The sequence below is a fragment of the Hemiscyllium ocellatum genome, chromosome 13 (genome assembly GCF_020745735.1).
Source record: "Hemiscyllium ocellatum isolate sHemOce1 chromosome 13, sHemOce1.pat.X.cur, whole genome shotgun sequence".
Lineage (NCBI taxonomy): Eukaryota > Metazoa > Chordata > Chondrichthyes > Orectolobiformes > Hemiscylliidae > Hemiscyllium > Hemiscyllium ocellatum.
In genome coordinates, this window is record NC_083413.1 from 36,775,474 (window position 1) to 36,801,366 (window position 25,893).

The 25,893-nt window shown below is 38.3% G+C and overlaps 1 protein-coding gene across 4 annotated transcripts in view; it reads left to right on the plus strand.

Moving 5' to 3' along the window:
* Positions 1–25,893, plus strand: part of eif4g1a (eukaryotic translation initiation factor 4 gamma, 1a) — a 146,422-nt gene that overhangs the window by 99,496 nt on the left and 21,033 nt on the right. For all 4 annotated transcript variants that reach the window (XM_060834761.1, XM_060834760.1, XM_060834759.1 and 1 more), the window contains 12 exons: positions 1,779–1,952; positions 9,943–10,140; positions 10,657–10,803; positions 14,771–15,007; positions 15,113–15,217; positions 16,102–16,261; positions 17,986–18,089; positions 18,191–18,296; positions 19,485–19,587; positions 20,794–21,104; positions 24,929–25,047; positions 25,564–25,736. In XM_060834761.1, the coding sequence (XP_060690744.1) occupies positions 1,779–1,952; positions 9,943–10,140; positions 10,657–10,803; positions 14,771–15,007; positions 15,113–15,217; positions 16,102–16,261; positions 17,986–18,089; positions 18,191–18,296; positions 19,485–19,587; positions 20,794–21,104; positions 24,929–25,047; positions 25,564–25,736 (1,937 nt within the window). The remainder of the gene's footprint in view (positions 1–1,778; positions 1,953–9,942; positions 10,141–10,656; positions 10,804–14,770; positions 15,008–15,112; positions 15,218–16,101; positions 16,262–17,985; positions 18,090–18,190; positions 18,297–19,484; positions 19,588–20,793; positions 21,105–24,928; positions 25,048–25,563; positions 25,737–25,893) is intronic.

The following is a 25,893-nucleotide window of genomic DNA, read 5'->3' on the forward strand; positions in this document are numbered from 1 at the left end:
GACCCTTCTAAGGTGCATTATTGAAGCAGTCATCACCTTGCAATATCAACTAACACTTAATTTACCAAGTGCTTGTGACAAAAACATTTGTATTAATGGTGAAACACAATTCATGAGGTTATTGGTGTTCTAATAGTTTAACCAAAAGCACACTGTCTATTTTGCTGAGTTTTGTGCTTTCTCGTAAAACAAATTCATGCAATCATTAGAAGTTCAGTGGGACATGTTCACATGATTGTTCTTTTTGATTCTAAATGAAAAGGACTGTACCTGCTAGTGTCACAAGTAATACAGTCTAAAAACAGTATATACTACATGATGTTCAAAGTAGAACCCTAGTGAAGATTGCCAAAATACTGAGTTCTACTATTTGAATTGACAATTTGAAATGAGAATTTAACCAGTGGCTATATCATAGGAGGCTAGTCAAATGGTAATCCAGCACACTTTCTGCAAGAGCAGCTAACTTTAATCCCATTCTTTTATTTTTTTTTCTGTAATCCCTGTGTCCTTTTTCACTTCTTTATAAAACTAGGTTTTTCATATTGAAAACCAGTTTGAATCTGCTTCTCCTTCATATTCTGGTATTATATTTGCCAGCTTAAAAGGTTTTTCCTCAGATTAACTTTGGTTCTTTTGCTGTTCACCTCATATCATTGTCCTTTGCTCTCAACCCTCTTCCACCAGTATGACTAGTTTTTTCCTTGCTATTTGCTATTTACCCTTGAGATTTTGAGTACCTTTTCTCATTCTTCATTCAACTTTGTCTTTTACACAAAAAAACTACCCCAGCTTCTTCAAACTTGGGGTTTGATGCTCTAAATGCTTCTCCTGGCTTAAAGCTGGAACATATAGTTACATTTTGTATTTCGGCATCTAATGCAATCATACACATGCATTTCCACTACCTCCATTATCTGACATTGAGTACAAATCTGTATTCCTCTTCCTGCTTCAGTTTTCTCTTCTGCACTCTTCTTCATAGCCATAGCATTTATGCAACCATCTTTAGGCGTCAGCCACTCTTTGATCTTTCAACATTTGATAGTGTGTGAAATATTTACCAACCATGCATACTGGAGGGTCATCCCTTCTTGATTTAGATTAGATTACTTCCAGTGTGGAAACAGGCCCTTCGGCCCAACAAGTCCACAACGACCCGCCGAAGCGCAACCCACCCGTTCATTTACCCCTTACCTAATACTACGGGCAATTTAGCATGGCCAATTCACCTGACCCGCACATCTTTGGACTGTGGGAGGAAACGGGAGCACCCAGAGGAAACCCACGCAGACACGGGATCTGGTTGAACTCTGCTGTTCCTATTGACCCTTTTATTTTAATTTGTCTTCATTTGTCAACTCCATTTATTACAAATTGGAAGGCTACCTGGTTTGAAGTTCTATTTCAAAAATTAGAAACAAACTTGCTGTGTTATAAATTGCTTGTTTGTGGGCTGTCTTCCTTTGTTGGGCTTAATACTGAACCAGTGCTTGGAGGCAAGGTGAGATTCTTTTCATTAGCCAAAACTTTATGAAAGTCTTAAGTACAGTCAACTCACTTGGTGAGCATTTTTCCTGGTTTTAAATGGGTGTCTCTTTTTAAGTCAATGTATAACTGCAGAGTCTGTTATCATTTTGTTCTGGAATTTTATTTCAAATTTAGCATTGTCTATTTTCTGACGTAGTTTGAATTTTGCATGTTTGAATTTTGGATATAGTAAATAAGAGGATCCTTTCCTGAAAGACTAACTGTATGCATGTTCAAATGTTTTAAAGCCTTCGGGTGTGGGTCCAAGAAGATCTCAGCAAGGCCCAAGAAAAGAGCCACGCAAAATTATTGCAACTGTCTCTCTAAATGATGACATACAACTTAAGAAGGCAGAACATGCCTGGAAACCTTCTGTAAAAAAACCAACAGAGGAGGATGACCCTGAAATGATAAAAACTCAGGTAAACATTTGATGCAATTTTTGGCCATTGGATGATGTTGCTATAGAAGTTTGGGAAGTTACATTTGTGTTCCTGTTTTAATGTAAATTGCATTCACAAGTGCCACTGAGATGGTGAAAACATTAATGATGTAAATATCGGTGTTTGTCCATAGGCCCAAGTCCTCAATTTATTAATTTGTGCAATAGATAAATATCTTTTTATCATTTTAGTGCGTATTTTTACAGTTTTAAAGGCAGGCAAAGTAAAGTTTCATTTTTTCAAAATAAACTTCAAACGCAAGCCTTGATCAAACTTGAAAATTTAAGATGTTATTTGTTTTTGATTTGTTTTGTTTCACAAAATGACTTACTGGAAAGCATAACTTATTGGTTATTTTGTATTTGATAGAGTCTGATCATGAGGTAAACTAGTAAATCTGTCATCAAATTTCAGTGTTTTTCAAAAAAGATAGAACGTATATGGTGCAGTAACACAGAATAGCAGTAAGTATATGGAACAAGTTTTGATTTGTGCATATGTTAGTGTTCAGTATGTCTCCAATTAAACAAGGAACATTAACAGTATTGGGTCTGAGAAATTAAATAGGCAAGCTATGATGGATTATCATAAGTGATCTAAGTTAAGTGACGCCCCATAATCCAGTGTAAAGAAATTTTTGGAACTAAATCAGAAAGTGTAAAAGTTACGAATGATGTTGTAGCTGAGTTCAGTGATTTTTTTTTTGATTGAAACTGTGATTGCAGGGAAAAAAGTAATGAATAAAGGAGGGTTTTCAGGGAAGTGATATAGCACAAGTACAAAGTGGGCACATTCCTTTTGAAGGGAAAATTCAGAACATCCCATCTTAATGAACCATGGAGGTGAAATGACCTAAATGTTTGAACAAAATGGGAATAAAAGGCTGGCCAAATGTTTGGAGCAGCATCTGATAATAAATAGGATGATTTGGAGTAGGAAAGAGGAGGAACGTAACCAGCATTTAAAGATATGGAAGAGAGGAAGACCTTGTATATCTGGAACAGAGTGGCAGCTTTTCAAAGCATGGGAGAGAGAAGCAACAGCGGCTTCATTTTAAAAAAAAAGTAGAGCACTTGCTTGAAATGGGTAGTCCTGGCAGGGATATATATACAGCATCTAAGAACCAATTCAGTCTATTACTACTATTGGAAAGGCAAAGTGTGATATCACGGAAAACGTGATTAATGGGTATTTCTTCTGGATCTTTTTTAGTTTGGCTAGTGGTTTAAATTGAGATGAGAGCACAGACTATAGGGAGGAGAGCAAATTGATCATAGGGCCATGTTCAAGAGCACCATTAGTTGGCCAGAGAAACAAGAAATGTAGGAATAGTGGGGACAACGGGAGAATAGATGCTGTTTTGTGTATCAAGTCGGAGTCCTGAAGGCTCTGTTGCCTACCTGGTGCTAAGGTTCAGTCATCTCTTCTGGGTTGGAGAGCAAATTGGAGTGGGAAGGGAAGAATCTAGTTGTGGTTCATATAGGTACCAACAATATAGATAGCACTAGAAAAGAGGTTCTGCTGAGGCATTATGAGCAGCTTAGTCTAAATTAAACAGCAAAACCATAGTAATCTCTGGATTACTACCTGAGCCACATGCAAGTTAGCGTAAGGTAAGTAAGAGCAGTGAAGTAAATGCCTTCGCCGAAGATTATGGGAGAAATGGGTTCTGACTGATGGGGCACTTGTACTATTGGGGATGAGAGAGATCCGACTGAGAAAACCCTCATTTTAACAATGCTGGGGCCAGTGTTATGGTGAATCATGCATCAAAGGTTGTGGATGGAACTTTTAATTAATTAGAGTGGGAGGTTAATTGAAGCTGAAAATGTGTTGCTGGTTAAAGCACAGCAGGTTAGGCAGCATCTCAGGAATAGGGAATTTGACGTTTCGAGCATAAGCCCTTTATCCTGATGAAGGGCTTATGCTCGAAACGAAGGGCTTATGCTCGAAACGTCAAATTCCCTATTCCTGAGATGCTGCCTAACCTGCTGTGCTTTAACCAGCAACACATTTTCAGCTGTGATCTCCAGCATCTGCAGACCTCATTTTTTACTCGAGGTTAATTGAAGGGAAATATATTTTTAAAAATCAAAATTAAGCAAGCGAACAGAGATGCAGAGTAGTGGAAAGGTGAGCAATAAAGTATATTGGAAAGGGGTGTAAACATGCAGAAGAGTGAAGCAGAAATTAAAAGCAAGAACTAAATAACAGTGAAATAAATTGAAGCACAAGGCTATTTTTCAAGTGCGGCACGGATTCAGATAAAGGGTAGGTGAGTTGACGGCACAATTCAGAATAAATGACTGATGCTGATACAAGATGCTCAAGATTGGGAACTCTATACTCAAGGGTTTGAGACCTTTTGGAAGAATCAACAAAAAAAATGAGATAGCTTTGTTAACAAAGGAAGATATCGGTGCATTGTTGAGAAAACTGTATAGTTGCAATTGATCATGATGTGGATTGAGTTTGGATGAAAACTAGGAATAGCAGCGTGGTCTTGGCTATTGTCTATATGCCCCCAAAGAGTTGCATTGCTGCAGGGCAAAGTGTAAACCAGGAAACAATGGGGGTGTGTAAGAAGGGCACTAAAGTTGTAATAGGTCACCTTAATCTGCCTATTGACTGGGCAGATCAGATGGGCAAGAGTAATTGGGAAGATGAATTTGTAGAATGCATCGAGGATTATTTGTTAGAGCAGTACATTAACAGTTACAGATCATAAGACATCCTATAGTTAAGGATTCTCTAGAAGGTAGTGATCACAACATAGAATTTGAACAGAATAAACAGAATTTGAAATTCTATGGTCTCCAACCAATGCCCTCAACTGAAAAAAAAACCCTGAAATTACAAAAGTATGAAGGAAGAGTTATCTAAAGCTAGCTGGAAAAATAGACGAAGGGGACAGTCAGTGGATGAGTAGTGGCAAAAATAGAAGCAATTTTATTACATTCAACCAAAAAAAAATTCTGGTCAATCGGGAATGTATGAGGAGGAAAAGCCATCTGTGGATAAGAAATACAGTTGAGGAGAACATTCAATCAAAGGCATGCCAAGCAGTGAAAACTAGTAGCAAGCCATAGGATTGGATTTTTTTTTTAGGAACCAGCAGAGGATGACTGAAAAGCTAATAAAAAGGGAGGAAAATAAAATTAGTGAGAAATACTAAAACAAACAGCAAGAGCTTCTCGGCATATATAAAGAGTGTATTTCAGCCAAGTTTGGGATCTTTGGACAATGCGATTGGGGAATTAATAAACAGAAATAGGGAAATGGCTAGTCATTTAAACCATTTTTTTTGTGTTGTACTTCATGATGGGGGACACTATAAAATTCTCAATAACAGTACTCAACAGGAAAGATCTTGTAACCGTCTCTATCATGAGGGAAAAAGTATTTGACAGACTAAAGGTGGACAGGTTGCCAGGACATGAAGGCTTACAGGAGAAAATGAGGACTGCAGATGCTGGAGATCAGAGCTGAAAATGTGTTGCTGGAAAAGCGCAGCAGGTCAGGCAGCATCCAAGGAGCAGGAGAATTGACGTTTCGTGCATGAGCCCTTCTTCGGGCTCGTGCTCGAAACGTCGATTCTCCTGCTCCTTGGATGCTGCCTGACCTGCTGTGCTTTTCCAGCATGAAGTCCTACATCCAAGGGTTTTAAAGGGATTGGCTATAGAGGTGGTGGAGGCATTTGTTGAAACATTCCAGACTTAACTGGGTTTGAGGTGTATTCCATTGGATTGGGTAAGCCATTAGTGTGATGTTCCCATTCAAGACAGGAGGCAGATGGGAAGTAAGAAACGAAAGATAGTTGGTCTAACCTCTTTCATTGGGAAAATTCTAGAGTCCATTGCGAAGGAAGAAATAAGGCATTTATCAAAACTTTATGCAATCAAACCGAATCAACATGGTTTTATGAAAGGAAATCATGCTTGACAAATATGCAAGAATTCTTTAAGGAAGCAACAGTCAGAGTTGATAAAAGGAGACCATAAGGTGTAGGGGCAAAAATTGGGCCATTCTGCCCATTGAGTCTGCTCCACCATTCAGTCATGGCTGATAAATTTCTCAACCCCATTCTTCCGCTTTCTTCCCATAACACTTGCTCTCCTTGATAATCAAGAACCTATTTATCTCTGTCTTAAACATATTCAATGACCTGGCCTCCACAGCTTCTGTGGCAATGAATTCTACAAGGCATTCAATAAAGTAAAATAGAAAAGGTTATTACACGGTGCTCATGGTATTTTGGATGGTGTATTAGCATGGGCTGAGGGTTGGGGAACCCTCAGGAAAAAGATTTGGGATTAATGTGTTAATTTTTTCCTGAGATTCTTTACGCTGTTGATGCAACTGTAACACACCAACATCTGTGACAAGCAACATTTTATTAAGCACAGTACAGTACAAACTTGGGAGAAACCCCGAGCACTCTTTGCCACGGTTGCGAAGCTTGTCCAGGGAAGCTCTCCCTGAACAAAGGAAACGGTCCTTCCTTTATAGAAAATCTTTACGTGATAGTTGGTAGTTCTCACAAGACAACTCGCAGTCACATGCTACTCAGGACACCATGCAGTGACCACATCTCCAACAATATATTGCAAATCATCCGTTAATGGTCAGATCTGCTGTGAATTGTATTTTTTTCATAGCTACAGGGGAACAGTCAAATTCGAACTACAATGTTTTTATTGATTTCTGAATAGGGGATGAAACTGTAAATAGTAGATGATAATGTAAATGGCTTTGAATAATAGGAGATGAGAATGTAAATTTCCTACAATCTATCTGTAAGTCGAGATATCCCACCCGAGTCTCAGGACATCCAATTTCCTGCAGTTCAGCAGAGCAAGTTAACTCTCTAATATTGTGCATGGGTCATTTTCAGGTTGGAAGTATGTAGCTTCTGGAGCGCCTGAAGGATCTGTCCTCGTACCTGAATTATTTACTATCTAAATTAATGACTTGGAGGGAACAGTGTGTCATGTATCTAAAAAGTCTGTTGGTACAAAAATAGCATGTTATGATGACTGCATCTGACATTGCAGAAGGATTTAATTAGGCTGAATGGGCAAATGGGGTTTAGTATAGAAAAGTGAAAAGTTATATAATTTTGTAGAAAGGAGCAAAAGTACAGTGTAGGGACATCTTGGTAGTTTTGTGTATCTAACATATTTGCAGGTGTAGCAAGCCATTAAGAAGACAAATGGAATTCTGTCTTTTATTACAAGTGACTTGACATTTGAAAATAAAGTTGCGAGTAGTCTTACTAGTCCTGCAGTCTCATTAGAGAAATAGAAATGACTGGTGGTAGTTTAACTGGAGGGTCGCCATGCCTCCGGCAAAAGGAGAGGTTGAAAAGGAGACTCTTTCATTGTAACCTCAGACAGTGCAGGATTTAAACCCACACTGTTGGCATCAAGCTGCATCGCAAACTTACCATTCAGCTAACCAGCAATAGAAGGGGTTCAATGAAGGTTTCCCTGACTGATTCCTGGGATGGCAGGACTGATATGTTAAGAGAGACTAGATCAGTTCAGGTTATATTCATTGGAATTTAGAAGAATGAAAGGGGGTCTCATAGAAACCTGTAAAATCCTAACATTAAACAAAGGAAGGATACTCCTGATGACTGGGAAGTCCAGAACGAGGGGTCACAGGTGGAGGATATGCGGTGGGCCATTTATGACTCAACAGACATTTCTTCACCCAACAAGTGATGTATATGGGGAATTCTGTTACGCAGGACGTGGTTGAGGCCAAAATATTGAATGTTTCTGAGGAGGAGATGGATATTGTTCTTAAGGGTGGGGTGAAAGTAGGAGCAGGGTAATGAGTTGACTGACCAGCTGCGAATAGAATGGTCTACTTCTCCTGTTTCATGTTTCTGTGTAATCTGCAAGAGTCTGAAGTGACTGACAAGTAGATATTTCCACTGGTGGAGGAGTATTGAACTGGGCAGGGTTACACAATAAGAAGACACTCATTTAATAGTGCAAGTATTAGTGCCAGATTAGTGCAAGTATTTAAAGAGGAAATGGGTTTTGGAAATATCAGTTGAAAAGCTGTGCTATGTAGGCACAGAAGAGGAGTTGAGGCCTGGGGCCATCGACCATGATCTTGTTGAATGGTAGGGAAAGCTCCTATTTCTTAACCTCTTATTAGATATATCAAATAGAGATGACTGTTCAAACCAGTTGAATTTTGCTCATTTGATAATACATATGAATTACGCTTTCTTCTTTTGAAATATTCAGTGATTTAGTTGAAGATTTATTAATACATTTATGTGGAGGCAATAAAATTATTATATTAATGGGTGCAATGTTTAAAAAAAATCTCAATATACCTTTTAGCTTGCAGACGGTTGCTTTGCTTTATGCTTACATAACGTTTAATAGTGATGCTTTACTGCTTGTTTTATAAATGTATATTGTAGAAGTTAAATAAGCCTTATCTTTTTTAGACCAATTATCCACTCGTTATAAGTTGGTTTTGTGGAGGAGGTGCAAACTTATAATCCAAAACACTATACTTAGTGTTTGGCTGCTAGGGATGTTCACTGGTCAATTATCTTGAATCTAGCCATAGCTCGACTGAACTGACTGCTGCCATTCCTTAATTTGATGGATTGTTGTCATCTCTTCGCGAGTCTTGTATCGTAATTATATAGTCTTATCAATTGCATTGAGACTTCCAAACACTGAAGGAAATTGTGTAAAAACCAAACTGCATTTGTATGTTTTGCATCAGGAACCTTATTTTGAAAGTGTGATATGGTATGTAAGTCAAAACCATACCTCACAATTCTAAGCCTGAAGCAAATCTTGCCTGTGTCCTGGAATATAGATTGAAAGGGGAAACTATTTGACCAACAGTTTCTGCAAAGTATTTTTAAAATCCAGAACCGTATTGTTTTTGGTCATGTGCTAGGCTGTCTGTTTCATTGTTTCTGTTTATTTGCTTGTGATTGATTTCGATATGTCTGGTTAGAGAAACTACTTGGTTAAACTTGGATATCCCTGATCCATAGCATGATTTTTGTGTTTAGCCGCAATTGAAGCTAGTTGAGCTGCATCGAAATGTCCCTTGCAGAAGTTTGTAATGGTAGTTGGCTTTGAGTGACTGGATAGGAACCGGACAAAAGAATGGATAATGAAGTATCCCTTAAAAGATTAAGGAGAGCCCCCTTTTTTTCATTGTTGACAGTTTGAGATGACTATAAATTGTTGGATTAGACGCATGCTTTGAGTCAGTTTGAGTCGGTATGCTTCAGATAATAAATTGATTCTCACCAGCAATTCTTTTGGCTTCTAAACTGTTGATTTTTCAAAGCAAAGTGAACTTTATTTAGTTTTATTTCATGCCAATTTTGAATGTTTGTTTTAACACTATTGCATGTATTTAGAATTAATCGTTTTGCGAATGACCATCATTTGAGGCCCTCTCTCTTTTGAGTATGCTTTGTAATTTGAATAAAATTGAAATTCTTGCAAGATTTGTGCTAAGGAGGTTGAAAATTATGTTCTGATTGTGTACAAAGATTCCCAGTAATTGTCTTTTCTTCTAACTCACTTGCATTCCACAAGAAAAAATATGTGGCTTTTGCTCATCAGGAAATTGCAAAATCAAAATTATGTTCTGGAGTCCTGCTATTCTGAAGTCTGTTTTAAGCCACAAATAGCTGCAGGAATAAGTAAAATGTACAACCAGAGATGGTTACAGTGGCATATTCTTTGTCTTCACCCTCCAATCAGTGCCAACCTTTTCGGATCATACAGTGTGAAAAATTGGTGCTATGTTCCACAGTGTTGTTTGTAATAATTTCCGTATTGGTGCTTATCAATGTTTTTACAAATGATTGGTTGAAACACTGAGAGTCCTATTTCTGTGATTGCATGCATATTTATAAACATGTAAATGCAGTACTTGTACTCACTGCTCTTCTATATTTTTTGCTTAGGAGCTGTTCCGAAAGGTTCGCAGTATTTTGAACAAATTGACCCCTCAGATGTTCCAGCAGTTGATGAAACAGGTGGCAGATTTGACAATTGACAATGAAGAGCGGTTAAAGGGAGTAATTGATCTGGTCTTTGAGAAAGCTATTTCTGAACCAAACTTCTCCGTTGCCTATGCCAACATGTGCCGCTGTCTTACAACAGTAAGTGTCTTGAACTCCTATTTCTACTTTGGAAGTATTCCAACAGTCTAAGTATTCCAGAGCAACAGTAACAGTAATTCCCTAATTGGGAATTTTAAAAACTAATGTCTATCTGAGATATGTGCAATAAATGAGAACTACTATGTTGCTCATTTGAGTTTTTAGGTGTATGGTATGCCTCCCATTCCAACATGTATGTTTGATTAATTTTTAATAAACATAATTTGGCTAGAAAGTTATAAAACTACCTGGTAAGAATGCTGAATTATAGAAGGTTGCTTTCAAATTGAATTCAGTTTGCTAATAGGTATATATGTCTGTCCCTTCAATTATACAGTTAAACCAGAGGTTTATGTTTTTATACACAATTGCATCACAATCTCTATGTTGTATAGGATGTGTGTATGTACATTATATAAAGCAATCTGAGTTGTACTTGGAATTAAAAGTCATGCATATGTGATTGTATGCACTGTCTACTTTAGGATTAAATTATTGCTTTTGTATTTTCCACAGCTTAAAGTTCCAATACCAGATAAACCTGGAGCAACAGTGAATTTTCGAAAGTTACTGTTGAACAGATGTCAAAAGGAGTTTGAAAAAGACAAAGATGATGATGCAGTAATAGATAAAAAACAGAAGGAAATTGATGCTGCTGTTATGGTATGTAATTTAGTAATCTTTTAAAATCATCTAAACTAAATTGCACATTTGAATGAGATTGAGATGCTTTCATGTATAGCTTCTGGTGTGATGTTCTTTGCTTTTTTACATGTTTGCAACATTTTCCGTTACCTGTATAGGAATATTGAGTAAATGTAAATACTAGGGCAAGTGATGGTCACCATGAAAACCAGTAATTGTCATAAAAATCCATTTGGTTCTTTGCCTTTTAGGGAAGGAAATCCACTGTTCTAATCTGGCCATTGCTGCATGTGTCGTCTTATGCACAGTAATGTGGTAAATGCCTTTTGAAATAGTTTAGCGAGTCACTCAATTGTATCACTATGCTACAGGAAATTCAAAAATAAATGGAACTGGTAGAATGGAGCTACCAGAGATGGTGGCACAGTTGTATTCATTTGGAAACCAATTGGGCAGGGAGTTCTCAGGATCCGTTCTCCTCGTTGAATAGCAAAATAAAGAAGTGCTAAAGGTGGCAAGGCCACAAAATGTACTCTGGGTTGAGGACTTCAGTGTCCGTCACCAAGTGGCTTGGTTACTATGACTCGGGTGCTTGAATCCTAAAGGCTGTATTAGACTGGACCTGGCAAGTTTTGAAGGAACCAATGAGGTGTAAAATACTTGACCTCATCCCCACCAGTCTGCCTGGTGCAGATGTATCTGCACATGATAGTGCAAATAAAAGTGATCACTCAACAGTTATTGTTGAGGCAAGCCATTAGAGAAACTGGAATAAGTGCTGGTCCAGACATTAAAGCCCACATTCCATGAACAATCTTTTTTCTTTTTAAAATGTTCTGAAATCTTGTGCTCCAGAGTTGGGCACGCCTCTTCCCAGTTGTTCCAATGCAGCTACAATACTGCATCTACCTGTCAATGAGGAAAGGTGCCTAAGTGTGCTTTGTCCACAAAAAGTAGGACAAATTCAACTTTAGCCTACAATCTGCTATCCCTCACCTGCCTCTAACATCTTGAGAGCTTATTTTCTTGCATATCTTTTTGTCAGCAACTTTGGCAAATATACATTGCACTTTTCATCTGAGTCAATTTAGATTATAACTAGTTGAATGCCAGGCATTGATGTGCAACAGGATAGAGTCTGTTCATCTCTCCATGTCATTCATCAAGTTCCCCAGGACCAAAACCTGTAAGTTACCATTGATCAGAAACTGAATTGGACTAGCCATATAAATCACAGCGGTTATAAGAACTGGTCTGAGGTTTGGATTTCTCCAGTGAGTAATTTGCCTCCTGACTCCGAAAAATAGCTGTTTTCCAAGGTACAAGGATTGTGATGGATTACTGTTAAATTCGCTGGATCTTACATTGTCCAGGACAAAGCAGTGTATGTGGTTGGTGCCTCATCCACAACATTAAACATTCACTCCCTCCACCATTGGTATACTGGCCTCAATGTCTACCATCTACAAGATTCACTGCATCACTCAGTGAGACATTTCTGACGCAGTTTTTCTCAATCACAGTCTCTCCTATCTAGAAGGAAAAGGGCAGCAAGTTCTTGAGAACCATCGGTAGGTTCCCTTCCAAGTTATGCACTATTCTGACTTGGAGCCTATAGAGGAACCTCGATTTATCTGAAGGACACGAGCAGGGAGTATTTCATTTGGATAATTGAATGACGGGCAACATAGTTCAGCCACTCATCGAGGTTCTTCTGTATCTCAGTTCCTTCACCTTTTGCTAGGTTAGAATGCTGGAGGTCGTTCTCTGCACTGAGTGTAGCTGTGCCACATGAGCTGCAATGCTTCAAGAAGTTAGCTCATCATTTCTCTCGGAACTGGGGTCGGAAATCTCTTCTAATATTGAGTGAAATTACTCCCGTCCTTTCTGTACATGTCAGATACACGAATGCAATGGTTATATTATGTTATAAACAACTTATTAAACCTGCTTCACTTCAGCCTGATGTAATTCAGATGTGTTTTTTAAGAAAGAACTTGTGGCTCTGAAACTTCCAGATTGTTCTAAAAGCCTGATTGGTTCATCTGTTCATCTATTTTGGGAAGTAAGCATACTTTAATCTGCGTGATTTCAGATTCAACAATATAGTTCATCCTTAACAGTCTGCTGAAATGAGCTAGCAAGTCACTTAGTTGTTGCCGTTAACTAGTTAAGAGTAACAAATAATGGGCAAAAAATTCTGGCACCGTTACCAACACCTATGATCTACAAATAACTTATGGTCAAGGCTATTTTTAAAAGTAATTGGCATGAGAACAATTCACTTAAGTTTGTCCAGTTAAGTAAAATGCAGAAGGCTCCTTAGTACAACAAAATGCAAATGTTGTTCAGATTGGTGGTGGATGAATTTATTTTGTGCTGTTTTCAAAATTACTGCAATATAGAAATGTTGCTATGCAAACACTAGAGTCATAGAGATGTACAGCAATGAAACAGACCCTTCGGTCCAACTCATCCATGTCAACCAGATATCCTATCCTAATGTAGTACAATTTACCAGCACATGGCCAATATCCCTCCAAATCCTTCCTATTCACGTACCCATCTAGGTGCCTTTTTTTTTAAATGTTGCAATTGTACCAGCCTCCACCACTTCCTCTGGCAGCTCATTCCATACACTGTTCACTCTTTGCGTGAAGAAGTTGCCCCTTATGTCCCTTAAATTTTTCCCGCCCTCCCCCTCAACCTGTGCCCTCTAGCTCTGGACTTCTCCTCCACCCCAGGGAAAATACCTTATTTTGTTCACCCTATCCATGCCCCTCATGACGTAATAAACCTCAGCATCTGATGTTTCAGCAAAACTAGCCCCAGCCTATTCAGCCTCTCCTTATGGCTGTTAATATCATACTGTCTTCAGGAACATTTGACAAATAAAGGAAATACAATTGAGTACAAAATGGTTGATTTATAATCAGCCATTGCACAGATTGTCACATTACACAGAAATGGCAATCTCAGTGCGTAATCAAATTACATATTCATTGAAGCTGCTCAAGTTAACTTCCTATAGTTTTTAATCGCTGGGTATTTCTCCCAGGTTAATTGTTTTTTTTAGAATTTGCATGAAGTCAGAAATAATGTTTTTCTACAAATCTTTATGATGAAAAATGTACACTTTGCATCCCTTTTCTTCCTCTGCCTCATCATTTAGGCATTTGCATTCAAAGCATACTACAGCTTAATGGACAGGTTACTTGGCTATTTTGAATGATCATGTGGAACTTGATGCCAATGCTGTTATGCTTCAGAAAGTTCATCAGTGTTTTGTGGAATTCTTAATCCTATTTGGGAAGTGAAAAAAGAAACTTGTGTGGCATACAATGTAAACTTTTTTCCATTCTCGCTGTGAATTTGAATTCACTTTATTCAGTATGTACTAATCCATCCTATTGCCATGCACATGCACCTATTACCGTGTGTTATATAACTTATTCAGCTCTAGTGGTATTGTTCACTAGAGTGCACAAGCATTAATTTACTTTGAGAAATTTATTGTCATATTAATATACCCCTTATTCGTTTGTTGCCCAGTCTTTCATTTTAAAGTTTCACTCACTATTGTCTGCAGCCAGACGTGAAGCTAATGTTTCGTTCAACATTTACGTAAAACAAGTCTGAAGCCGAACTTACTGATTTTGTGTTTTCTCCAACATAATACAAAATATCAATAGCAGTAAGTCTTGAATTCAGAAATAAATTCCCTGTAGAAGTGTTTGCTACTATGTATGTTGTGAATATTTTTATGTATTTTGAATCAAATAAATCTGTCTGGTTTCATTTCTCATTTCTTCAACTCGCTGAAAGCACTGACTGTTCATACACATGAAATTGTACCCAGCAACAATCAGAATCTTGCCTAGTAATAATTTGTCATGTTAGTGAAGTATCTCTAACTCCTGAATTTAAATGTTGCAGGGATGTGGTTTTGATTTAAACTTATAATGTGCAATTCTGCTTATTGCAGTCGGAGGAGAAAGCCCGCCTCCAAGAAGAACTAAAGGATGCAAGAGATAAAGCTAGACGTCGATCACTAGGCAACATCAAATTCATTGGTGAACTTTTCAAACTGAAAATGTTAACAGAACCAATTATGCATGACTGTATAGTGAAGCTGCTAAAGAATCATGATGAAGAATCACTTGAATGCCTATGTAGGTTATTAACAACAATAGGCAAAGACTTGGATTTTGAAAAAGCCAAAGTAAGTTGTTTAAAAACTTGCCGAAAGTACTCAATACAATAATAACTAGTTATTGTACTTGATATCTCTGGAATAAATAATCTTCTGTCCTTATTTTACCTGTAGCCTAGAATGGATCAATATTTTAATCAGATGGAAAAAATTATTAAAGAAAGGAAAACTTCATCTCGGATTCGCTTTATGGTACAGGATGTGATCGATCTTCGACAAGTGAGTTCACTTGACTAAGATGGTAATTGACTTGTATCTGTGTTAAATGTTGATTTGTTAAAATGCCACAAACAAGTTCTGAATATATTTGTGCTGTGTATTTGTTTAGTCTCTTACTGATAAATTTGGAAAAGTACACTTTCTGCTTTTCTGATATCATTGCTGCTTTTTAAAAGGTAAAGTACTTCGTCAGAAATAGTGAAGTATTCAGGAATGCTCAATGCTTTCATTACTCGTTAATAGAATATGAGCAACTAGAAATTGCTAGCTTGTGCTGTATCAAGCACCTATCAAAGCCAGAGCATAACCATGTTAATAATTCAGTACCACTAATAGGTCAGCCTTTTCCAGTTACTAATTCTGAGTTTCTGTCCAATATATTAAAAAGATCATGAACAAGCTACAAAATAATTCAGTATCGTCATGTTCATACTTAAGATAAATTGTATTTTTCTATTCATTGTTTGATGTGGTTTTGGATTAAATTGTTGTCAAGGGATATTTCTTAGAATCCCTGCAGTATGGATGCAGGTCATTGAGTCCACACAAACCCTCCTAACCCAATAATTTTGCATTCCCTGTGGCTAACCCACCTACCCTGCACACTATGGGCTATTTAATGTGGCCAATTCACCTAACCCCCACATCTTTGGACTGGGAGGAAACTGGAGCACCAGCGGAAACCCACTTAGAAACCGGGAGAGTGTGCAGACTCCCCCACAGACAGTCACCTAAGGTTAGAATCGAACCCGAGTCTCTGAAGCTGTGAGGCAGCAGTGCTAAACACTGAACCATCGTGCTGCCAAGTTGATGACAACAGTAAATCTTTTTATTTCACCTTTCTAAATAATCATGATCTTCTATTCCAATGTTTTAATTTCTAGAATAACTGGGTGCCGCGAAGAGGTGATCAGGGACCTAAGACATTAGAACAGATTCACCGAGATGCTCAGATAGAAGAACATCAACAGCAGTTAAGAGTACAACAGCAGCTCCTATCCAAACAGGATAAAAGGAGGGTTGCTCCAGGCACCAGTTGTGCTGGTGAGTTTAATGATGTTTAATAATTTTTAAAAATTAAAATGGAGGTTGGCGAATTTGTTCATTCTTGAAAGTAAAAAGAAAGTTATTTAAGATGGTTTTCAGTCCATGTCTCGGTGTGCAGACAATTTCTACATGGACTTTTAAACACAATTTATTCAGGGTTTGTCAAGAATTTAAAGGCTTTTCAGAAGGACAACTGCATCAGACTTTTCAGATATCATTCAAAACTTTCTCAAAGAAGATTTTCTCAAAGCCAAGACGATGAGTTGGGTAACTTCTGTTTCAAGCTGTACATTAGCTGAACTACAAACAATATCCAAACAAAATATAACTCCTCTGCCATAAACCAGACATGTCATTTACAGTAATATATTCTGCAGTATTATATCCAAACAGTCACCTTAAGCCATTTGGGAAACTTTTACTGTAATGATTGGTTATATGCAATTCTGTTGACATTTTTTGTATTGTTTTGAAAATAGAACAAAATTTGAAACACTTGCCTTCTAATCCTAAAACATGTTTGTTTTAACTTTTATTTGATTGGCATTTTTATTATGGAAATTGCACCACCACTGTCATTGGTTTGTTTTGAAGTTTGGTACAACTTTGACAGTACTTTTCTCCAACTTCCTCTTAAGTTTATTCTGAGTGGAGTTCCTGCTAATGTGAGGATTTCTTTCTAGCACACACTAGATTATCGGAATGTGTCGGTGGGCACTATTTTTTTGTTCAGATAATTGATTATTCGGTTAACTGATTTCCTCTGGGGCTTGGAGTTTTCCGTGATGTTTCCTCTCCATTCAGGAGACTATGCAGCAGCGCATGCGCGTGAGGCCACGCCTGCCCCCAACCCCGTCTGCACCCCTCACCCGCACCCACCCTGTCCACTTCCCTCCCACCTGCCCCCAACACTGTCCTTTCCCACCCTGTCTACTCCCATCCTGCCCCAAACCTGCAGCCCAAACCATGTACCCCTGTCTATCCCCACACACCATCTGACTCCTGTCCACACCCCCTCCATCTGCCCCCCAACCCCAGGGCAGCCAGACTGTACACCAACAGTAAGATTGCTGCTACCTTTGTTAGGTAAGTCTCCAAGTAACACACATGCGTACACACAACGTTTTGACAGGTTCCACCTTTGCCCTGTATAGGCCAGTGTTGGAGACATTATCTGGGGAAGGGGGGGCTTAGAATTCACCCCATGTAGAACTCCAGGGGAAGTATGGGGGGAGAGAGAGCAGGGTAGGCAGTGCGGGAAGTCAGTTATTTAGAGACGGTGCCTGACTGTTCTTGGCAAGATTTCAATGAGCCGAGTTTGTTTTTAATCATTTGGACCTGTAAACAAAAGAAGCGATCAGGGTTGAAACAGCTCTTTGACGTAATGTTTCTCTCGGGACTTTGAGATCCCCTTTGGATAATCCAATATTCGAATATTTGAGGTTTTTCTGTATTTCAAGTAGATTTACACTGGTTGGGCAGTTCAATTAATACTCTCACTCAGCTGTTGTTCACTGAAAGTAGCAAGTTGTACATATTTTTAAACTAGATGATATTTAATTAATTTGTACATATTTGCAACCCAAGGGCAAATTTGTTTACATTGCTGATGTTCTTTTGATGGTGGAGTTGCTAGTCTTAACTGGGCTTCAGTTATGATTTTTTTTAACGTGGCACTCTCCTTATGAGTTTTTAATAAGTTAAAAATCTGATGTCTCTAGGTGTCCGAGGAAGTCAAGGCATTGATGAAGCTGGATGGAATACTGTGCCAATTGCCAAAAATAGTCGACCAATTGATACTAATCGACTAAGCAAGATTACTAAGGTGCATGACTATTGTCCTTTTCAAATTCAACTGCACATTTGGTATATTAAATATAAGCAATTTCTTCTTAACTGGAATTTCTTCCCAATTTCTATAAACAGCCAGGGGCCATGGATTACAATAATCAAGTGTTGGCACCAGCAGGTCGACTTGGCGGCTGGGTTAAAGGAAGCAGTGGTGGATCTGGAAGCAAGTCTAGTGATACAGGTATTTTCACTCTGGATACAATGTTATGACAGGTCTTTCTTGGCCAGCACCAACAGTTTCTACTGACCATTTCACCAATATTATTGCAACCGCAGTCATGTCCTAGTAATTTAAATTTGTTGACTATTGAGAGTAGCTTTATCAATTTTAATCTTAACCTGCAAAAAAGCATCTCTCCTAAAATGAAACTATACAGGTGTAAAACATTCTTCCTAGACACCCTTTTTTCCATTCCTGGTTTAATTTTGTCTTGTGTAATGCAATTTAATTTGTTCAACTTACCTTTAACCTACTATCTCCCCTCTTTGATAAGGTGAAATTTTGAACAGGGATTTTTTTTTTTTTTGCTGATACCTGTCTGCTTCATAGTAGGTTTAACACTGAATACAGTCCATGAATGACCGTGAGTTGCTATATGGTCTGTGCTAACCAGGGTATCTCTGTTGGAATGTGGGTGTACTGGGGTATTGAAAAAGGATGGAAGGGTCTGGCTGAAATGTCCTGATATTTGTCACAATTTTAGAAGAAACTGAACAAATTGAGGAATTTGTCACATTATTGGAGCTTACCCTTTTTAAACACAAACTTCAATTTGTCTCATTTTTGAATTTGTTGACATTACTGCTTATAAGTTTTGAGATTGATTTGCATGTCATTCGATTGAAGTTGCACAGTAAAGACCGTGATGACTTAATTAGAAGGAATAGATTTTCAGAGGGCTGTGTATTTGACTGTTCCTGCATTTATAACTAAACTCAGTTTGTCTGCCTTTGCATATCCTAGAATATGAATTAATATGTATTAAATTGTCTGCACGTTTTTTGTTTCGAATTGTTCCTTTACTGTGTGTGGATGGAATAGTAACTTTAAAATTGTATTTCTTTTTATTGCTGCCCCCGATAGTGAAAACATCTTCTCTGTATTTATTGATTCAAATCTTATCACTTCAGACACTTAGGCCAACCCTCAGATACCACAATCACCTAGGCTCCCAGGAGAATGTGAGCCTTTGATTATAATTTTGACTATTTAATCCCTGGTATTTTGATACAACCATATTTGACTCTGAAAAGTAATGTTTCTTTTTCTGTGCACCCAGTTGTCAAAGTGCAGTCAAAGCAAATATCACTCGATTGTTTCTTGAATTGTGTACAGGTGTGACTAGTAATTTCCTGTTTGTTTACTTAGGTGTGGATTCAGGAAGGCCAGCCACAGCGACATTGAATAGATTTTCAGCGCTCCAACAGTCGTCATCTACAGACAGTTTTGATGCACGGAGAGTTGTCGCCAGGCAAGTTGGTGAAATTGTTGCTTATTATTGGTGACTGAGCTTTTAAATCTGGTAAATAAAAGAAATTTCAGTTGTTAAAACTCAACTATCCTACATGGATTACAAATGCAAATTTAATTCTGAGATACATGTACTCCATTATTTAGGAGTCCTAGAGGTGCACAGCATGGCAACAGGCCATTGAGTCCATCTCATCCATGCTGACCAGATATCCTAATCTAGTCCTATTTGCCAGCACTTGGCCATTTCTTAAACCCTTCCTATTCACAAACCCGTCCAGATGCCATTTAAATGCTGCTGTTGTACCAGCCTCCATCACTTACTCTGGCAGCTCAATCCGTGCATGCACCACCCTCTGCGTGGTAAAAGTTGTCCCTTAACTCACTTTAAAATCTTCTCCCTCTCCTCCTAAACCTATGCCTCTAGTTCTGGACTCTCCCAGCCCAGGGAAAATACCGTGTCTATTTACCCTAGTCATGTTCCTCATGACTTAAAAAATCTCTATGGCCACCCCTCAGCTTCCAATGCCCCAGGGAAAATAGTCCCAGCCTATTCGACCTCTCCCTATATATCTTAAACCTTCCAACCTGGCAACGTCCTGGTATAACCTTTTCTGAACCCTTTCACGTTTCACAACGTGCTTTCAGTAGAAGGAAGACCAGAATTGCACATAATATTCTAAAAGTGGTTGAACCAATGTCCTGTCAGCTGTCATCTGATCTCCCACCTCCTATACTCAATGCTCTTTTATTTAATTTGGAAATAGCAGCAGCACATGACTTGAATTAATTCATTTTGGAGCTGTGCATAAAATGTACATTTAAAAAGCAAATCTAAAGCAGTTGTATCACTTTTCAAATGATATGTCAGATATAAAGCAATGCTTTGGGAATAAAAGTAAATATTCTACCTTACTTTAGACTCTGGGCAGATGCAAAGGGTGCAGCTATTACATCTGGATATTTTTATTGCTGTAAAATTAGAAATTGATAGCTGTGAAATGCAGTGCTTTATCAGAAAGTGTTTCATCCACAAGATGAGCCCATGCTATATAAAAGGATAAATGCAAAATAGCTTTTTCTCTCAAACTAAATTTGTTTTAAAAATAAATCCAGCAAAGCTAAAAATTGCACACAATAATCTTGTGTGAAATTTGAGTTAGTTGATTGTGTAATACAGACTTTATTTTGTGGGGAATGGCAACAGGAGCAGTTCAAGTCGTGATAGAAGTGAAAAAGGCGAGCGTGAGAGAGGAGACAGATTTGAAAGGAGCGAACGTCACGACAAAAATGAGAAAAGTGATCATGGTGAAAAGAGTGATAAAAGTGATCGTGCTGACAAATCTGAGAGAAGTGATCGTAACAGACCTCAACTTACTAAGAGAAGCTACAGCAAAGAAGTAGATGACCGAAGCAGGGAGCGAGAGCGACGAAGTTCTCAAGAACCAGTCAGACGTGTAGCCAGCATGACAGAAGAAAGAGATCGAGGACATGTGCGAGATCCAAGCAGAGAATCTGGTAAGTTGTTTAGCATTATTGGAGTTCCAAACCAGACAGAATATGAAATGTTAAAACACTTCTGAAAAAAAATGCTCCAATTAATATTTTATTAAATGCAAAATATCTCTTCTCTCATTGAAAACCTGTTCTGTAAAATGGGATTTAAAAGAAAAATACATATATGCAGAACCATGCCCTGAGGCTGTGGTCCTAAGCTGCATTCTTACTGATTTTGTTTTAAGTCTTTTCCAGCAAGATTTACTGGAACTGCTACTGTAGTACAAATGACCAGATTCTTAACTGAATGAATGTCTTTGTATGCACTGTTGAGATCACACTTTTTTTTTCTTTTTGCCTTCCACAAAACCTTTTTGCCTATGTTAATGTCCAGGTGGGGAGGTGTTCTTGGCAAAACGCACGCACATTCTTAGCGTGAAGTTATTCTTATACTTCAAGTTAAATGTTGTTTGCTAGTTCAAAATTAGAGACAATGACATGATTTTCCTGAGCAAAAGAAGTTGGAATTTTATTGCCTGATTAATCCCAGGGAAAATAATGAATTATCAAACATGAGTATCAAGTGAAGAAAAGGGGCGAGTGCTTAGTGCAAAAAAGAAGTTTTTAAAAATAGGCATTTTAAAAAGTCGTTAATATCCTTAAAATGTTTTAACCTGAGCCTGTGTTTGCTGAATTGATGTCTTGCATCCTCAGCAATGGCTAAATTTGCATGTGTCTTTGAGTTCTTGGTGAATGAATAAGACCATAAGACATAGGAGTGGAAGTAAGGCCATTCGGCCCATTGAGTCCACTCCGCCATTAAATCATGGCTGATGGGCATTTAAACTCCACTTACCTGTGTTCTCCCCGTAGCTCTTAATTCTCGAGTCATCAAGAATCTATCAATCTCTGCCTTGAAGACATTTAGCGTCCCGGCCTCCACTGCACTCTGTTTCTCAGTTTTGTCTTTTCACCAGATGCACACTCAAGAGACTGAGAGAGGAAGCCTTCAATTTTTTTTGTCATAAATCAATTTTCTTCTCTCCCCTCTGCCAGAAAAGCTGTTGCGGAAAGTACAGTTGCTTTGTGTATTCCTCGTTCTCGTGCCTCAGCTATTTAATTTGTGACTTTTGTACCCAACTATGTGAAGGTATAAATCCAATAGGGATACATACCTGAGTGACTACCTTCAGTCTTTTTTAATGGCATGTTAATTTTAGTGCAGGTTAAGTTTGGTTTCCTGATAGCACCATTCAAGCTTTTCATGTGCCCATTGTAGCCACTCAGATCAATATATTTTCTTTTTGTCAAACCATCTCAATCCCAGGCAATGAATGTCAGATAATTGAAGTAAAAAAAAATTGATGGTTCTTGAATACCATGATCACAATGCCTACTGCGATATTCTTGTCAATTTTGCTCAGGCTTGGGCAGTCTGTGCATATCCATTGTTTTGCGGTTTATGATTAGATTAATGGGTTCACTCATCTTTTGATTATTTTAAATCCCGCAATCTGTTGCAGCTCTTATTAATTCATACCTGATTTAATAGGTTCTGATGTCAGTTGTATTCAAGAAGATTAGGTTACTACTCGAACAATGTATTCTTAAGTTTTGGCCACTGTTCAAGATATTTTTTAACAAAACTCATTCAGAGAATTCTGGAACAGGTGCCAGTTGAACCCATGCCTCCTGCCTCGAAGGTAGGGATACCACGCTGCTGCAAGAGCCTGGCCACGCTGTGTTCAAGATATTTTCTAATCAATCTATACAGAGATGTTGCATACTTTCGGAGCAAGTGGGACTTCAGCTCAGGCATCCTCGTCTCAAGTTAGGGACACCTCCCCTGAACCCCAAGAGCCCCTAAAATGGAGGGAATTCACTGTCAAAACAAAGACGCTTTAGATCTTCAGCTTAACACTCCTCTAACTGAGATATTTGAGCTCCGAAGCCATACTGTCAAAATATTTTTCTAATCAACCTGTTGAGATGTTGCTATACACCTGGAGTAGATAGGACTTGAACCTTGTCTTCCTCACTCTACAACTGCCTCATAAGAGCTTTGAACTACACTGTTCAAGATTAATTTTGAATCAACCTGTTCATTGCTGGTGATAAACACCTGAAGCAGATAGGACTTGAACTTGGGCCTCCTGGCTCAGAGTTAGGAACAATGCCACTATACTACAATAGCCCTTCAATCATACTACTCAAAAGTCTTTTGTCACAGTAGCTTCAGCTGTTGCTGACTACTGGCTTTATTTTTAGATTTGGTGTAACTGTATGGTGTTAGCACTATGGATATTCTGTCTCATCTTTGTATTTTGCTTAGGAGATTATACCTTGTATCTTTTATCCGCAGTTTTTTTTATTGGAAGAGGATTTTTGGGTCTACCATAGATCCTCCTGGAATGCTCAATTATATTCATGAGATTTCAAGTGTAAAGAACCTCTTCAATGTGTTGGATAAAATCCTTTGCACTGTGGTGGCTGCGGGAGTCTTTCCATTACGCTATTTGTTCAAGAGATGTTCCAGAAATTAGCAAAGTGCAATTTTACTAGTTCCATATTTGCTAAATAGAACTGGTTAGAGATGTGTTGAATGTTTTTGACCGAGTTGAAGAACACCTCCACTCAAATCACCACATATTAATCTGTTTTGACGTCCTTTTATTGAATTGCTGTTTTCTGATTTGGAAGCTTGAAAATCATCTTTTTAAACCGAAAAAAAGAGCAGTTACAGTGATCTTAGGTCTTTATGTATTGTGAAGTGCTCCCAGTGACAACTGAGTTTTCACAAAATGAGTTCTGGGTAATCTTATCGAGGGTGTGAGAGTGTGCTGTAGTCAGCTTTAAGATTCAGTGGTTCCATTGGTGCAGGCACTGATACTATAGATTCCCTACTATATGGAAACAGGCCCTTTGGCCCAACAAGTCCACACTGACCCTCTGAAGAGTAGCCCACCCAGACCCATTTCCCTACCCTATATTTACTCCTGACTAATGCACTTAACACTGTGGGCAATTTAGCATGGCCAATTCACCTGACCTGCACATCTTTGGATTGTGGGAGGAAAACGAAGCACCCGGAAGAAACCCATGCAGACGCTGGGAGAATGTCTGTGTGGAGTTTGCACAGTCACCCAAGGCAGGAAACAAAGCCAGCTCCATGTTGCTGTGAGGCAGCAGTACTAACTACTGAGCCACCATGCCGTCCTAAAGGAGCTGCTGAAAGGGAAAACCTCTGTGCTTGAGATCAGTATCAGATGGCTGTTGAATGATGGATAAAATTTAAAGGCAAAGTTTTCAGCAACTTACTTGGGAGTATTCGTGATTTAATGAAAGCAACTTGCCTAGCTGCTAGACTGTTCTATTTTGTTGGAAAGTATTTGTGATTTATTTAGTGACATTCTTTCCCAAAAATATGCTTCATTCATAAACTTTAAACAAAAACCATTACAAAAGTATTTCAGTCTTCAAATTACAGGATTTGTAAGAAAACTCAACGTGAGCTATCACAACAGTTGAGTATTAAGCTGAACACTTAAAACACCGGAACCTAAATGGCTGTGGGCTTTGCTGGACAGTGGGGTTAGAATTGTTAGCTGCTTGATGACTGGTGCAGAACTATTGAGCCCAAGTCCTGTAAAACTCTGATTAAAATTGTATTTGGTGACCAAGGGGCCAAAGGGGAAGCTGGTTGGTCTGGTGCTGTCGGGCACCTGAGAGCTGTGGACGTACCGTATGGTAGAATGTAAACTTCATAGTCATCTGAGCTGTGGAAAAGCTGCAGTAATTCAGCTCCATGTTTTTTAAGAAAATCTTAATGTCCTTTTAATTTATAGTTAAGCTTGAGCCTGTCTCTGTATCTGTGACACCTGATAAACCTGCCCTGTCCGAGGAAGAGTTTGAAAAGAAATCCAAGGCAATCATTGAAGAGTATTTGCATATCAATGATATAAAGGTAAGTGCAAAATAAGCATACTTTTGATTAGACAATAGAGTTTGGTTAGGTGATTATGCTCTTCTAGATTACACAATGAGCTTCTTTAAAACTAGCTGAGGTTTTCAGTGCTATAGTCTTTAGTGTTGTGCTATGCTTCTTTTGCAAAGAAGGCCCCTTAACAGCCAGCAACTTAGCTATAGCATAGCTATGTCTGTCATGGTTGGAGCGGATTTGGCAAAGTACAGCTAAACTAAGGAAGACGTTCGGAATTTGTAGAACACCTCCCTGACTATCGCAATTACCAAAACCACAATGCCTACAGCCTGCTAATTAATCAAGAAACTTGTGCAATTATTACAGTTTTTAATAACAATTAACCTTTAACCGTATGGCCATATTTCAGGAACAGAATAATGTAATTACTGATAACATGCAATTGTATGTACACAAATATAACATTTGAGCAAATTTATAAAACATTGGTTTGTGTGGAATTTCTGAAAATAAATTGCAGTCTTGATTTTTGTTTTGTAGGAAGCATCGCAGTGCGTGCAGGAGCTTGAATCACCGAAGACTTTGCACATCTTTGTTCGAAGTGGCATTGAATCAACTTTGGAGAGAAGTGCACTAGCAAGAGAACACATGGGAATTCTGTTATATCACCTTGTAAAAGCTGGTACTCTGTCAAAGGAACAGTACTGCAAGGGGTAAATATTGGCACCAGTAAACCATTTTTAAAAATTTAATTAATATTGAACTCAGTTGTTTTGTAATGTCGAACTCGAGCATTGCTGAAAAGAGGCATTTGAAGCTTTTTATTTTGCAAGCAATAATGTAAAGAGAAGACAAGAATTTTTACTGAGA